This window comes from Dreissena polymorpha, chromosome 9 (assembly GCF_020536995.1).
Source record: "Dreissena polymorpha isolate Duluth1 chromosome 9, UMN_Dpol_1.0, whole genome shotgun sequence".
In the NCBI taxonomy this organism is placed as follows: domain Eukaryota; kingdom Metazoa; phylum Mollusca; class Bivalvia; order Myida; family Dreissenidae; genus Dreissena; species Dreissena polymorpha.
Window position 1 is genome coordinate 102,890,534 of NC_068363.1, and position 15,062 is coordinate 102,905,595.

Sequence of the window (15,062 nt, forward strand, 5' to 3'; positions counted from 1 at the left end):
TGCAGCTCATGTCTGGTATTTATTACTTAATGGGAGTGTGTTTTTGTCTTTCAGATACTTAGTTGGTCAAAGACTTGTAAATTATGATCCAAAGAGAGTGAAACGACCGTCAACAGAGCCTATGACCGCAAAGTCTTGAAAACGGCTATTTTATAGTGTTGTGAAAGCACTTGGTAACTGTGTAAAATATGTATTACTGTTAAGATCAAAGACTGATGTCTGGATTTGGAATCGGCCTTTTTATTGCACCATCTAGTCATTCTTAGCTATCAAACTGCCTCCAAATTGGTTTCATCACCTTCAGACGCTGCATCAATTGCGATGTTCTTCAACTAAAGGAGAGGAATACATGACTGTTTCAGTTCTCCATTTGAAGTAAAATGTATTTTGTGTCATGGGTTCATGTGCTTCTCACCAAGGCGACTTTGGTTGAATCCCAGCTCCTGGGGCATGTGCGATAAGTTTTAAGTCCCAATACCAGACAGGTGTGATTTCCCCCCACAGCACAAGAACTCACATAAATTGAATATCTTTCAGTACAAAACCACATAGCTGGAAATTGCTGCTGTAATTCAAAAATTTGCCACAACTTTCTTGTGTCTAGTAAAGTAAATTAGGTATGAGTGCTGGCACAGACCCTGCACAGTCTAATCTGGGAAGACACTTAAGGCACATGCATTAAACCCAGTTTTCTCAGAACGCGGCTCATATTATCTTTACCTCCAAGGGTATTTTGGTGAGTTATATGCCCTTCAGATTTCTTATTTCAGTTTGCTGTTGTTGTTTTTTTACGGCGGGGATGGTATCTTAGCTAAGATTTGTTGAAGATTAAATCCAGTATTTCATTAATCAGAGAAAAAAAATATCATATGTCTTTCTCATGTCAATGTTTGAATGAGTAAAAATAAATAGGATCTTATTATCTCTATAATATATATTTTTATTGTGCTTATGTTTTTTGCATTAAACTTTTACTTTATCATAGTTTATTGGCACTGTCTTCAACAATAAAAATTGCTTATTTGTGTACAAGGCATTTGCTCTTTATCCCCATTTTAATAATGTATGGACTTTAAACTTCAAAATATGTGTGTATGTATATAAATATGTAAATAAATAATAAATAAACTTATTTGTATTTATCACTAACATAGTATTCTCTATTTCATAAGTAGTATCACCAATAATGGAAGTGTTGACATTCCAATGGATATATGTGTGCAATTATGTTTTTTTAGCTCACCTAAGCGCTACATGCTCATGGTGAGCTTTTGCGACGCCTTTTGTCTGTCGTGCGTCGTCCATTGTGAGACGTCAACATTTGCCTTGTTCACTCTCTAGAGGCCACATTTATTGTCCAATCTTCATGAAATTTGGTCAGAAGATTGGTTTCAATGATATCTTGGATTAGTTCGAAAATGGTTACGTTTGCTTGAAAAACATGGCTGCCAAGGGGCGGGCCATTTTTCCTTATATGGCTATATATGACTTTAGCAAAATCTTGTTAACACTCTAGAGGCCACATTTATTGTCCGATGCTCATGAAACTTGGTCAGAAGATTCATCCCAATGATTTCTTGGAAGAGTTCGAAAATGATGTCGGTTGGTTGAAAAACATGGCTGCCAGGGGAAGGGGCATTTTTCCTTATATGGCTTTATAAAAACCTTGTTAGTGCTTTATACAGGCATTTGCCTCATACTGAACACAAACTGTTGACCAAGTTTAGACATGATTGTGTATAATTGTTTGTGTAACACCTGAATCAGTTATCACTGTAGTGCAGCTTCTGTAATTAATGGTGCCATTTCATGCTGAGAATCTAGCAGTACTTTGGAGATCAAAGGCAAACTCCTATGACTGACCAGTAACTTGATACTCTCTTTGGCTCAGTCTGGTACATGGTAATGTAAGGCCCAAGCTGGTTATTGCATCAAAGACTTTTGATGCCTGGTCTTTGATTTCTGAGAAGTTATCATTTTGAGGCAGAGCTCTATTGATAAGGTGTGAATGAAAGATTTGTGTATTAAACAGGATATGTTGATTTTTTTACTATAATGATTGATGAAAAGTGAATTTGGATGTGATTTTGAAAAAATTGTGTTTTAAACAGGATTTATTTTTTTACTTTATTGATGAGGCGTTATTTTTAGCTCACCTGAGCACAACATGCTCATGGTGAGCTTTTGTGATCGTTTTTTGTCCGCCGTGCGTTGTCCGTTGTGCGGCGTCAACATTTGCCTTGTTAACTCTCAAGAGGCCACTTTTATTGTCCAATCATTATGAAATTTGGTGAGCAGATTGGTTTCAATGATATCTTCGATGAGTTCGAAAATAGTTACATTTGCTTGAAAAACATGGCTGCCAAGGGGCGGGGCATTTTTCCTTATATGGCTATAGTAAAATCTTCTTAACACTCTAGAGGCCACATTTATTTCTGTTCATCATAAAACTTGGTCAGAAGATTCATCCCAAAAATATCTTGGACGAGTTCGAAAATGATGCCGGTTGGTTGAAAAACATGGCTGCCAGGGGCATTTTTCCTTATATGACTATAGTGAAACCTTGTTAACACTCTAGAGGCCACATTTATTTTCCGATCTTTATGAAACTTGCTCAGAAGATTTGTGCCACTGATATCTTGGATGAGTTAAAAAATGGTAACCTTTGCTTGAAAAACATGGCTGCCAAGTGATGGGGCATTTTTCCTAATATGGCTATATATATGGCTATAGTAAAATCTTGTTAACATTCTAGAGGCCACATTTATTGTCCTATCTTCATGAAACTTGGTCAGAAGATTCATACCAATTATATCTTGGACGAGTTCAAAAATGATGTCGGTTGGTTGAAAAACATGGCCACCACGTGGGCGGGGCTATTTTCCTTATATGGCTATATAAAAACCTTGTTAACACTCTAGAGGTCACATTTATTTTCTGATTGGTCAGAAGATTTGTTCCAATGATATCTTGGATGAGTTTGAAAATGGTTTTGGTTGCTTTAAAAACATGGCCACCAGGGGTGGGGCAATTTTCCTTATATAGCTTTACATGTATATGGCCATAGTAAAACCTTGTTAACACTCTAGAGGCCACATTTATTGTCCAATCTTCATGAAATTTGATCAGAAGATTGGTCTTAATGATATTTTGGATGAGTTTGAGAAATAAATGGCTTCCAAGGGGGGGGGGGGCATATTTCCTTATATGGCTATAGTAAAATCTTGTTAACACTCTAGAGGCCACATTTACTGTCCGATCTTCATGAAACTTGGTCAGAAGATCCATCCCGATAATATCTTGAACGAGTTCAAAAATGATGCCGGTTGGTTGAAAAACATGGCTGCCAGGGGGCGGGGCATTTTCCTTATATGGCTATAGTAAAACCTTGTTAATACTCTAAAGGCCACATTTATTTTCCGATCTTTGTGAAACTTGGTCAGAAGATTTGTCCCAATAATATCTTGTTATCTCAGGTGAGCGACTTTGGGCCTTTCAGGCCCTCTTGTTTGTTTTTTTACAGATAGTAGGCACAATAATTGTCAAAAATGCAATAAAAGGAAATTAAAAACTGTATATAAATGTTTTTTTGTTTTTAAAAAGAATAATATCTCAAGGTTTTTTAATTGGGCTTTACTTCTAATTTTGATATTTTCTGTCAGTCTTTGTAAAATGACAGGATGTACTTTGTCAAGGCATGACAGTGTATTTATTATATTAGCTGCACTGTGGGAAAATCAGGCTTAATGCATGTGTGTAAAAGTACCTCCCAGGCAAGCCTTTGCAGACTGCACTGGCTATTCAGGGATGGCACTTTCATATTAAAAAGATACATCCTTTTATGCCATCCTATATGAGGAAATTATGGACTTTTAAGGAATCTGTTGTTTAAAGAAAGTCTCTTCATAACAAATATCAGGACGATACTTAATCCACATGCATTAAGCCTGCTTTTGTCAGATACCCAGATTATATAAAGCAACTCTGGCAAACACACTCTTGATTGAATTCCTGCATGCACCAAAACTCCAAATTGAGGTTTATTGGCTGATTAACGATGATTAATCAAACATTATTTTATTTAAAATAGATATACTTACCTTTGTGTGTCATGTAAGAGTCATGTGATACATTTATGAAATATATCCCGCGTTATTAGAAAATGCGTTATGTGCCATAATTATTCTGCTGGCCTAGCTCCAGACAAGCCTGTCCATTTTTGAGACCATGGAACCTTATGTGACTTTTTAGCATACCACCGCATTGATATCTGCCTGATATTACATTGCCTGATATTTTTTTTTATATCATGGTCAACAGGAAGTTCTTATACCAGTCTATGTTTGGATTGGCAATAAAGTCAACTATTTCTATTAACATGAATCAGGTTCAACAACACAAACAATTTGATAACAAGAACGTACACATTTTAATATAGTTTAAGGTCATAAATCACAAAAACGCCTCGCCGTTATATTATTCTAAGCCTCACCTGATATATTACAAAACGATGGGACAGTAACCTGTTATTCTCTATATAGCGGACAGGTAGTTCGTGGCCTGGTCTGAAGTTATGCTTGCCTCATATGGCACAACACCGATAATAAGATGCACAATGTGGCTCATATGTAAGCGTATTATTGTATTTGTTTATTTTCTTGTTGCACAAGAAAATGCATTCGATATATATATTTGAATGCTTGATGTTGTGGAATATTTGTAAGTGATTGCTATTGCTTATTGAACACAGATATATTTAACAGCTACGTGTATGATACAATCAAATTAATAGGCTCTTACACATACATAATATCGTAGATTAAAGAGAATACAATTGAAAATTATTTTCTGCATAAATAAGGCTCACAACTTCATAAACTCTATATTAAGTTTAATGCAACTGTAATGTGTTATATTTAGGACAATTTTTTAGACACATATAAACCAGGGGATTAAAAATGATAAATAAATGTACAGGCAATAAATGCTTGCAAGCAATCCAAAATTAAAATTTCCTGTATTCAGTGAATGGAATATTCTGTTGTGGATTCAATTGATTATCTCTACTGTTACATACAGTTTTTACAATAAGATAGTATGACATGTGCTATTAAACATTATTTTACTATGTTGGATATGCCATTGTTCATTTGTTTGGTACTTGTCTTCATTAAACATATGTATAATGATTACTTTGCAACATTTGGAAGTATCAAATGTTAATTGATTGTATATTGTATTTAACTTAATGGGTTGATTTCATTTGTGTTAATGCAATGTGCTATTGTATCTCATTCATAACTGTTTATGTTGTTGAAACATTATGTTGTCCTACCAACATTGCAAATACCCAAGAATTTCATTAATACGACTCATAACTTATTATTGTGCGACTATTTCATTCATTAGATTTGTAACATGTTTTAATGATGCATGTGTGGTTGCACTGACATACCAATTAATAAAGTGATCTTGAAACCATGGTGTGTTATCTCCCAAGTCCCAGTAATTGATTTTTGTTGTTGTATTTTTAACCCTTTACCATTTAGATACTTATTTTTTATGCATTTGAAGTCCCTTAGAGAGTTAAATTTAACTAAAGACCTTTCATATTAACTAAAGACCTTTCATACTAGATTCAAGTTGTAAATGCTTCATTGCCAATTCTTAGTTACTGCAGCACACCGCATTAAATCTGAACAGACTGTGAGTTACTCCCAGGCTGTTCTGGTTTTATGCTGTTTGCACATAGCAATTTTCACTTTGCTTCTGAGTGGGAAAGGGGTAATTACTGGCGTTTTACAGTAGTGGTATTTCCAAGATATACATGCGGCTAAGTTACTGGTGATGACAAAAATCTCCTTGCTAGGTAAAATGTGGTCATCAGAGCTTTAAATAATTCTCTAAAAATAGGTCTGTATTTGTTTTCCTACTCATTATTTAAAGATGCAGATAATATGCTTAAAATGCAGCAAAATGAAGCTCAAGTTCCATACATCTACGTTAATCATGCTTTTGATGTCTTTGAAATACCCCTGTGCAAATAGAATGAATGAATTAATGAATGAAAAAAGCAGATATACGCCATCAGACATATGATAATTATAGTCAATTTAACAATTTGAAAATTGACATCTTGCTTTCATTAAACCATGTGGTAACCATAAAAGACTCAAATGTAACAGTGATCAAACTGCATAAATGTATATACTAAATATTTTATGTGATTTAAAAACAAAATGCTGGATTATATTATTCATTTGTATTAAATTCCATGTCTATGATAGCTATTTACACAACAAAATGTACAGAATTCTGTATAACATGGGTAAATGAAACACAACATATTGAATAACATTCATTTATTTCCTCTTGAATTAATTATTTAATGTAGCAATGTTATACCCCACAACTCTGCTATTTGTTACTCAGCTTGAACATTCAATCAACTCAGCGGTGTTACCAACATCAATTACTAGTATGCCCAAACATAAACATAACATTTTATACAGTATCACTATTACTGTAACTGGGCATGCATTAACACAAATTTGGTTGTGATTTCCTATAGTAATAGTATCAAAACTTTCCATAAAGCTTATGATTTTCAATAGTATCAACAAATATTATTCATGGGTTCATCAATGAACAAACTTAGCACAAACACACATGAATATGACTAAAATTCATCTTTTTTCCCCAAATCAGAAATCCGCGAATTTATGTGCAAACAAGTCATTAAAAAAACAACACCTTTTCATGGCAGCGAATAAAAATGATTTTGCAGTATCCAACTTTTACTTGAGAAGTTAAATGTCAACAAAGTGCAAGCCCTGATGATTTTACAAAAGAGATTATTTTCACAAAATGTTCAGCTTGATATTATTATTTCTACCCTACAACAATCTGGTGGAAACACAAAAGAATAACGAGTTCATTACCATGTCACAAGTGAAATACAAAACTGGAAAGTTACGGCACAGTAGAGCCTGCATTGAAGTATGACTTTTGACTAGCTGACAAATAAAATTGAGTCTTGCTCAGGAAAAAAGGAGCTTAATGCATGTGCATTAACCCTTTGCATGCTGGGAAATTTGTAGCCTGCTAAAATGTCGTCTGCCGAATTTCTAAAATTAGCATTTTCTTCAATTTTTTTCAAAGAATACTATCAGAACAGCAAACAGTTTGGATCCAGATGAGAGGCCACGTTCTGTGACGTCTCATCTGGATCCAAACTGTTTGCAAAGGCCTTCAAAATTCGGTTCCAGCACTGAAAGAGTTAGGTATCGTCGCAGATTAGCCAGTGCAGGACAAACAGGCTAATAAGAGATGACACTTTCTGCCAAGAGAGTTCCTTTAAAATAAAATCAAATGAAGCAAAAAGTGGTGTCCTTCATACTTAATGCACATGTGTTAAGCCCTGTTCTCGCAGAGCACTGCTGAAATACAATTCTTGCTGCTCAACAAAGAGTGCCCCCGTCGAGCATTTCTAACTACAACATGTTTCTGGTTTCATCCAAGTTTCCTCTTGCTTGCAAGACACTGGTTTACGACCTTGAGCAGGTGAGAGTTCTCAAGAGCCGCCGCCACACGCTCCTTGTCAGCCAGCTGCTTGTTGACTGAAATACAAATTACCTGGGTCCTGTGAAAATGGTCTTATGCAATCTTCGGCCAGCATTGACACAGTCTGTTCAGGAGCTACCTTGACAGCTTTAAAGACACATAAGGTTTGAATTGTCTCAGTCAGCAGTGAGAGAAGCTCCTGACAAACTGAAGAGGCAAAAAAAAAAAGTTTTTGCATGAAGCAGCAAAAATAAGCAGCGTGACCTGTGTGTGATTTTGATACTACCTCACAGTCTTCCAAATTTGTATTTTGAAATTATAAGCCTAACGAGCTTTTCACATATAAGTCAGCTAATTATAATTTCTTTCAGTGTAGAATATTGCACAATAGTAATGATAATACCCGCCGCATGCCATAATATGTACAAAGCTGAAACACAACATATTTGCCCTTGGATCGTGGCATGTTTTTGCCACAGGGGCATGATTTTAAATCCCTTCACAAAGAAAAACAAGAATATCAGTGAAACTGATGGATGCTCCCCGATGATGCGCTTAGTCAATCTATTTGTTAATAACCACCTAAAAAAATCTACTATTAGCCCCTGTGACCTTGACCCCAGTGACCTCAAACCTCATCAAAAGGTAGAGGTCCATGCAAGGTACCTAAATGCCAAATATGAAAGAGATTGGTAAAGTATTGAAGGTGCTATGAGAAACTGTAACAAAAGTGTGATGGGAAAATCTATTATTAGCCTCTGTGACCTTGACCCCAGTGACCTCAAACCTCATCAAAAGGTAGAGGTTCATGCAAAGCACCTAATGCCAAATATGAAAGAGATCAGTAAAGTATTGAAGATGCTACAAGAAACTGTAACAAAAGTGTGAAGGAAAAATCTATTATTAGTCTCTGTGACCTTGACCACAGTGACCTCAAACCTCATCAAAAGGTAGAGGTCCATGCAAGGTACATACATGCCAAATATAAAAGAGATCGGTAAAGTATTGAAGGTACGTGTACAATGAAAAACTGTATAAAAAAGGGTGACGGAAAAATTTATTATTAGCCTCGGTGACCTTGACCCCAGTGACCTCAAACCTCATCAAAAGGTACAGGTCCATGCAAGGTACCTACATGCCAAATATGATAGAGATCTGTAAAGTATTGAAGGTGCTATGAGAAACTGGAAAAACAAGATGCGTTTGTGAAACACAATGTCCCCCTATATGATGTTTGACCTTGAAGGATGACCTTGACCTTGTGAAGGATGACCTTGACATTGACCTTTCACCACTCAAAATGTGCAGCTCCATGAGATACACATGCATGCCAAATATCAAGTTGCTATGTTCAATATTGCAAAAAAAAATTAAAAATAAGCGATTTGGGCCACATATATTTGACCTCTGACCTTGAAGGATGACCTTGACCTTGACCTTTTACCACTCAAAATGTGCAGATCCATGAGATGCACATGCATGCCAAATATCAAGTTGCTATCTTCAATATTGCAAAAGTATTTATAAAATAAGCGATTTGGGCCACATATATTTGACCTCTGACCTTGAAGGATGACCTTGACCTTGAGCTTTCACCACTCAAAATCTGCAGCTCCAACAGATACACATGCATGCCAAATATCAAGTTGCTATCTTCAATATTGCAAAAGTATTCATAAAATTAGCGATTTGGCCACATATATTTGACCTCTGACCTTGAAGGATGACCTTGACCTTGAGCTTTCACCACTCAAAATCTGCAGCTCCAACAGATACACATGCATGCCAAATATCAAGTTGCTATCTTCAATATTGCAAAAGTATTAATAAAACTAGCGATTTTGGCCACATATATTTGACCTCTGACCTTGAAGGATGACCTTGACCTTTCACCACTCAAAATGTGCAGCTTCATGAGATACATATGCATGCCAAATATGAAGTTGCTATCTTCAATATAGCAAAAGTTATTGAAAATGTTAAAGTTGGCGCAAACAGACAGACAGACCAACGGACCAACAGACAGACAGGGCGAAAACAATATGTCCCCCACTACTATAGTGTGACAGAAAAAGTTTATTATTAGCCTCAGTGACCTTGACCCCAGTGACCTCATCAAAAGGTAGAGGTCCATGCAAGGTACCTACATGCCAAATATGAAAGAGATCGGTAAAGTATTGAAGGTGACATGAGAAACTGTAACAAAAGATTGACGGAAAAAGTATATTATTATTAGCCTCGGTGACCTTGAACTTGACCCAGTGACCTCAAACCTCATCAAAAGGTAGAGTTCCATGCAAGGTACCTACATGCCAAATATGAAAGATATCGGTAAAGTATTGAAGTTGCTATGAGAAACTGAAAACAAAGTGTGATGGAAAAAGTATATTATAAGCCTCGGCAACCTTTACCTTGACCCCATTGACCTTAAACCTCATCAAAAGGTAGAGGTCCATGCAAGGTACCTACATGCCAAATATGAAAGAGATCAGTAAAGCATTGAAGGTGCTATGAGAAACGGTAACAAAAGTGTGACGGAAAAAGTATATTATTAATAATTATAAGCCTCGGTGACCTTGACCTTGACCGAGTGACCTCAAACCTCATCAAAAGGTAGAGGTCAATGCAAGGTACCTACATGCCAAATATGAAAGAGATCGGTAAAGTATTGAAGGTGCTATGAGAAACGGTAACAAAAGTGTGACGGAAGGAAGGAAGTACGGAAGTAAGGAAGGAACTTTAAACTGGCAACTATATGCTCCACGAAAATTTTCAGGGAGCATAAAAAATTTTTCATAACAAATTATTTACTTTTGTTCAAACCTTCCCACTAAGAAGCAAAGTGAAAATGGCAAACAGCATAAAACCAGAACAGTCTGCGAGTATGTTCAGGTTTAATGCTGTTTGCTTCTCATCAGTATCTTATGATTGGAAACGAAGCCTTTCAAACTTAAATATTTCAAGATAGGACTTGAATTTAATTGGATTTTTTAAATGCATCTTAGTGCGTTTCTGAGTGGTTAAGGGTTAAAAGAAAGAGCTTAAACATGTGAGCCCGGAGAGTGGCCAGTTTTGACGTAAGAGGCATGATTGGAACAACCGTTGTTGAGGACATGACCACCAGTACAATCTTACATATAAAATATTAAACATCTGGGTCTTGAGCTTTCAGCCAAAAAGAATTCTTTATTTATTGTGCCATGTTAGAGTATGTGAGAACAAGAGGGCCATGATGGCCCTGAATCGCTCACCTGACTAACCAAATACAAAAATGTACAATCCCAACCCAGTTTTCATCAAGAAAAACATTCTGACCAAATTTCATAAAGATTGGATGAAAACTTTGACCTCTATTGTCTACACAAGGTTTTTCTAATATCTGACCTATTGACCTAGTTTTTGACCCCAGGTGACCCAAATACAATCCCAACCCAGATTTCATCAAGACAAACATTCTGACCAAATTTCATGAAGATTGGATGAAAACTGTGACCTCTATTGTCTACACAAGGTTTTTCCTATTATTTGACATAGTGACCTAGTTTTTGACCCAAGATGACCCAAATACCATCCCAACCCAGATTTAATCAAGATAAACATTCTGACCAAATTATATAAAGATTGGATGACAACTGCGACCTCTATTGTCTATACAAGGTTTTTGTATTATTTCACCTAGTGACCTAGTTTTTGACCTAGTGACCTAGTTTTTTACCCCAGATGACCCAAATACAATCCCAACCCAGATTTCATCAAGATAAACATTCTGACCAAATTTCATAAAGATTGGATGAAAACTGTGACCTCTACTGTCTACACAAACAAATTTTTGACGGTTTTTCTATTATTTGACCTAGTGACCTAGTTTTTGACCTCAGATGACCCAAATACAATCACAACCCAGATTTTATCAAGATAAACATTCTGACCAAATTTCATAAACATTGGATGAAAACTGCTACCTCTGACTAATGGGATTGTTTACCCTCGGGACTTCGGTTAAAAACCATTGCCCGAGCACACTGCTTAACATAAAACTCTGCATAAATAGGTCGAAAACGGCCATAAAATGGACAGCCCGATTTTACTGGGCTGTACCATTGATATAAATAGAAAACTATGCAGTGTTGGTGCGGTGCCTTAATAAAAATCTATTGGTTTAAAAATATCTATACTTATTTAAGAAGCGTTATAAGAAAAACGCAGTACTTTACACTGGCTGGGCCTAACGCTGTTAAAAAGCGGCGTTTTTATTGGATGATACACTTTTTAAATGATGGCGCTGATTGGCCGAAATTTCTTAATAAGGATTACAAGTAGGTCAATCCGTTTATAAATAGAATTTTCCCACGGCTGACGTTGCACTTTAACAAAAAGTTAACAATAATAGTTTATATGCAGAAAATATAAATGAAAGAAAAGGATGAATCTATCCAAAAGAACTTGGACTTGTTTTATAGTTAACTTAACATAAACATAGTAATTTATAACTATAGCTGCGACCTCTATTGTCTACACAAGGTTTTTCTATAATTTGACCAAGTTTTTGACCTAGTGACCTAGTTTTTGACCCCAGATGACCCAAATACATTCCCAAGCCAGATTTCATCAAGAAAAACATTCTGACCTAATTTCATAAAGATTGGATGAAAAATGCGCCCTCTATTGTCTACACAAGGTTTTTCTATTATTTGACCTAGTTTTTGACCTAGTGACCTAGTTTTTGACCCCAGATGATCCAAATACAATAATTACCCAGATTTTATCAAGATAAATATTCGGGCCAAATTTCATAAACATTGGATGAAAACTGTGACCTCTACTGTCTACACAAATAAATTGTTGATGATTTTTCAATTATTTGACCTAGTGACCTAGTTTTTGACCCCAGCTGACCCAAATACAATCCCAACCCAGATTTCATCAAGATAAACATTCTGACCAAATTTCATAAAGATTGGATGAAAACTGCGACCTCTATTGTCTACACAAGGTTTTTCTATTATTTGACCTATTATGTGACCTAGTTTTTGACCTAGTGACCTAGTTTTTGATCCCAGATGACCCAAATACAATCCCAACCCAGATTTCATCAAGATAAACATTCTGACCAAATTTCATAAAGATTGAATGAAAACTGTGACCTCTACTATCTACACAAACAAATTGTTGACAGACGCACGCACACACGCATGCACACACATTGGACGCCGGACATCACACAGTCACATAAGCTCACCATGTCACTTCGTGACAGGTGAGCTAAAAAGTAGAAAAATTGTTATCCCCAGGGTAGGTTGGACTGCACAGGCTTATCTGGGATGACACTTTACACTATGCACTGAACCCAATTTTCAAAGAATGCTGCTAATAGCTTAACTTGTTTACCTGCATCCTCAGACGCGTGTGTTCCTGGTGCGATCTTCACATCAACCTGTACAGTAGAACATAATTACTATTTGTGTGGCAACTTAACCCATTTATGCCTAGAGGACTCTCCAATCCTTCTAAATTGGATCAATTTATTTCCAAAATAAGGGATGTCAAGTACAGTCCAACCTGTCAATAAAGACCACTCAAGGGATTTGGTCGTTGTGGTCTTTGTTCACAGGTGGTCTTTATTCGCAGGGTCGATCGAAACTTTGCCAAATATGCTAGTAGTTTTTTAACAGGTACCTTATCTATGTATGTGCTCTATTGTTTAAATGTTTGAATATTTATGCATGTATAATGAAATAAAGGATTGAAAACACAGTTTTGTTTTACATTTGTATATTTATTACATTTTTCTGTTTCTTTTTACAAAAGACTCGAGCCAGCCATTGCTAGCCTTAAAGTCCAAATATCCTAACTCACACGCAAACTTCAAGGCTTTCTCCTGGATCATAGGTCCAGACACAGACAAGAGCCTTGCACTTGCGTCAACAAACCACTTATGCACTAAGTCATTCACTGCACGAATTCCGACCTACGCTTATGGCGTTTACTTTCACAGTTTACGTTCTCCTCGAATTCGTCCATAATCTCATGTTTACGCTTTAAAATGCTCTGAATTTGAGTTTTTCCTACACCAAGATCACTATAGCCACTCGTCTACAACTGTGTCCTTTACCTAACAAACTAATGACCTTAACGCGTTCTTCCAACGTCAAGAACTTACGCTTGGAAGCCATGTGGTTAACTTGAACTGACAATTTACTTTTCTATAATCTATGAACGTCTTATTACGGAGAAATTTAAGAAGAGAATGACTATCAAAATGTTTTTCTTTAATAGGCATCGTAAATGATATGAAACCGTTAATTTCCTTAATGAGTTTATGAAAACCCCAAATTTGTCTTTGATATTTTCGGCAATTAGTACATTAATCGCGAGTCACTTAAATACAAAGGCAAATTTTTACACTTTTGACAAACTGTCAAATGCATAAAAGAAGCAGGCGACTACCAATTAGCAATGCATGTTAAATAAACAAACAACTGCCATCGAGTGCAATAAACTGTCACTTGCCAATATCTCCATAGCGACCGACGAATCCATTGGTAAGATGTGTATCACGTGACTACGCAGCGTCCTGGCGGCCATTTTGTTTTTTGAAAGTTGCGAAATCGTTGATTTTTATGATTGCAGTGGTCGTTGTAAGCTATCAAAATGGAGATTTGGGAATGTAAAAGGGTGGTCGTTGGTCTTTGTTCACAGGTGGGCTTTATTAGCAGGTTCAATATATAGTGAAATCGTTCGGGAGGAAATCGGTGTGGTCGTTATTGACTGTTGGTCGCTATTAACAGTTGGTCGTTCGGGCAGGTTGGACTGTATATTTATTTCTATATTTAGAATATTTCTTACAGAAATTCCATTAAGCAAACAGCGCAGACCCTAATGAGACGCCGCATTGTGCAGCGTCTCAACTGGGTCTACGCTGTTTGCCAAGGCCTTTTTTCTAGACGCTAGGCATAAATGGGTTAAAGATTGCAAATGTATCATTAATGTCTTGTTCTGTTCCAATTTGTCAGAACTAAACTAAACTTTTTTTTTAATTTGTGAAGATGATTTATTTATAATATGCATTGTAACAAGTAGTGCCCATACTTGGGTTTATAGCCAGGAGAAAAACAACATTCACCAAATTAATGTAATATTCATGGTTGGAAGAACTCAGGTCTTATTGAAACATTTCAAACAAGGACTGTTTGTGAAACATGCATGCCCCCCCCATATGGGCTGTCAGTTGTAGTGGCAGCCATTGTGTGAATACATTTTTTGTCACTGTTACCTTGACCTTTGACCTAATGACCTGACAGTCAATAGGGTTAATCTACCAGTCATGATCAATGTACCTATAAGTTTCATGATCCTAGGCCTTATTATTCTTGAGTTATCATCAGGAAACCATTTTACTGTTTTGAGTCACTGTGACCTTGACCTTTGACCTAGTGACCTGAAAATCAATAGGGGTCATCTACCAGTCATGATCAATGTACCTATGAAATTTCATGATC

General features: G+C 36.3%; 2 protein-coding genes across 5 annotated transcripts in view; one reads left to right on the forward strand and one right to left on the reverse strand.

Annotated features, from left to right (window-relative positions):
- LOC127844545 (E3 ubiquitin-protein ligase MARCHF6-like) overlaps positions 1 to 5,481 on the forward strand; it is a 60,260-nt gene extending 54,779 nt beyond the window's left edge. For all 4 annotated transcript variants that reach the window (XM_052374890.1, XM_052374892.1, XM_052374888.1 and 1 more), the window contains exon 24: positions 55 to 5,481. In XM_052374890.1, coding sequence (XP_052230850.1) covers positions 55 to 139 — 85 coding nt within the window. In that variant the 3' untranslated portion in view covers positions 140 to 5,481. The remainder of the gene's footprint in view (positions 1 to 54) is intronic.
- Positions 5,106 to 15,062, reverse strand: part of LOC127844554 (cytosolic iron-sulfur assembly component 2B-like) — a 17,724-nt gene continuing 7,767 nt past the window's right edge. The window contains exons 4-5 of the mRNA XM_052374910.1: positions 12,952 to 12,997; positions 5,106 to 7,619 (exon numbers count right to left, since the gene is read on the reverse strand). Coding sequence (XP_052230870.1) covers positions 7,513 to 7,619; positions 12,952 to 12,997 — 153 coding nt within the window. The 3' untranslated portion in view covers positions 5,106 to 7,512. The remainder of the gene's footprint in view (positions 7,620 to 12,951; positions 12,998 to 15,062) is intronic.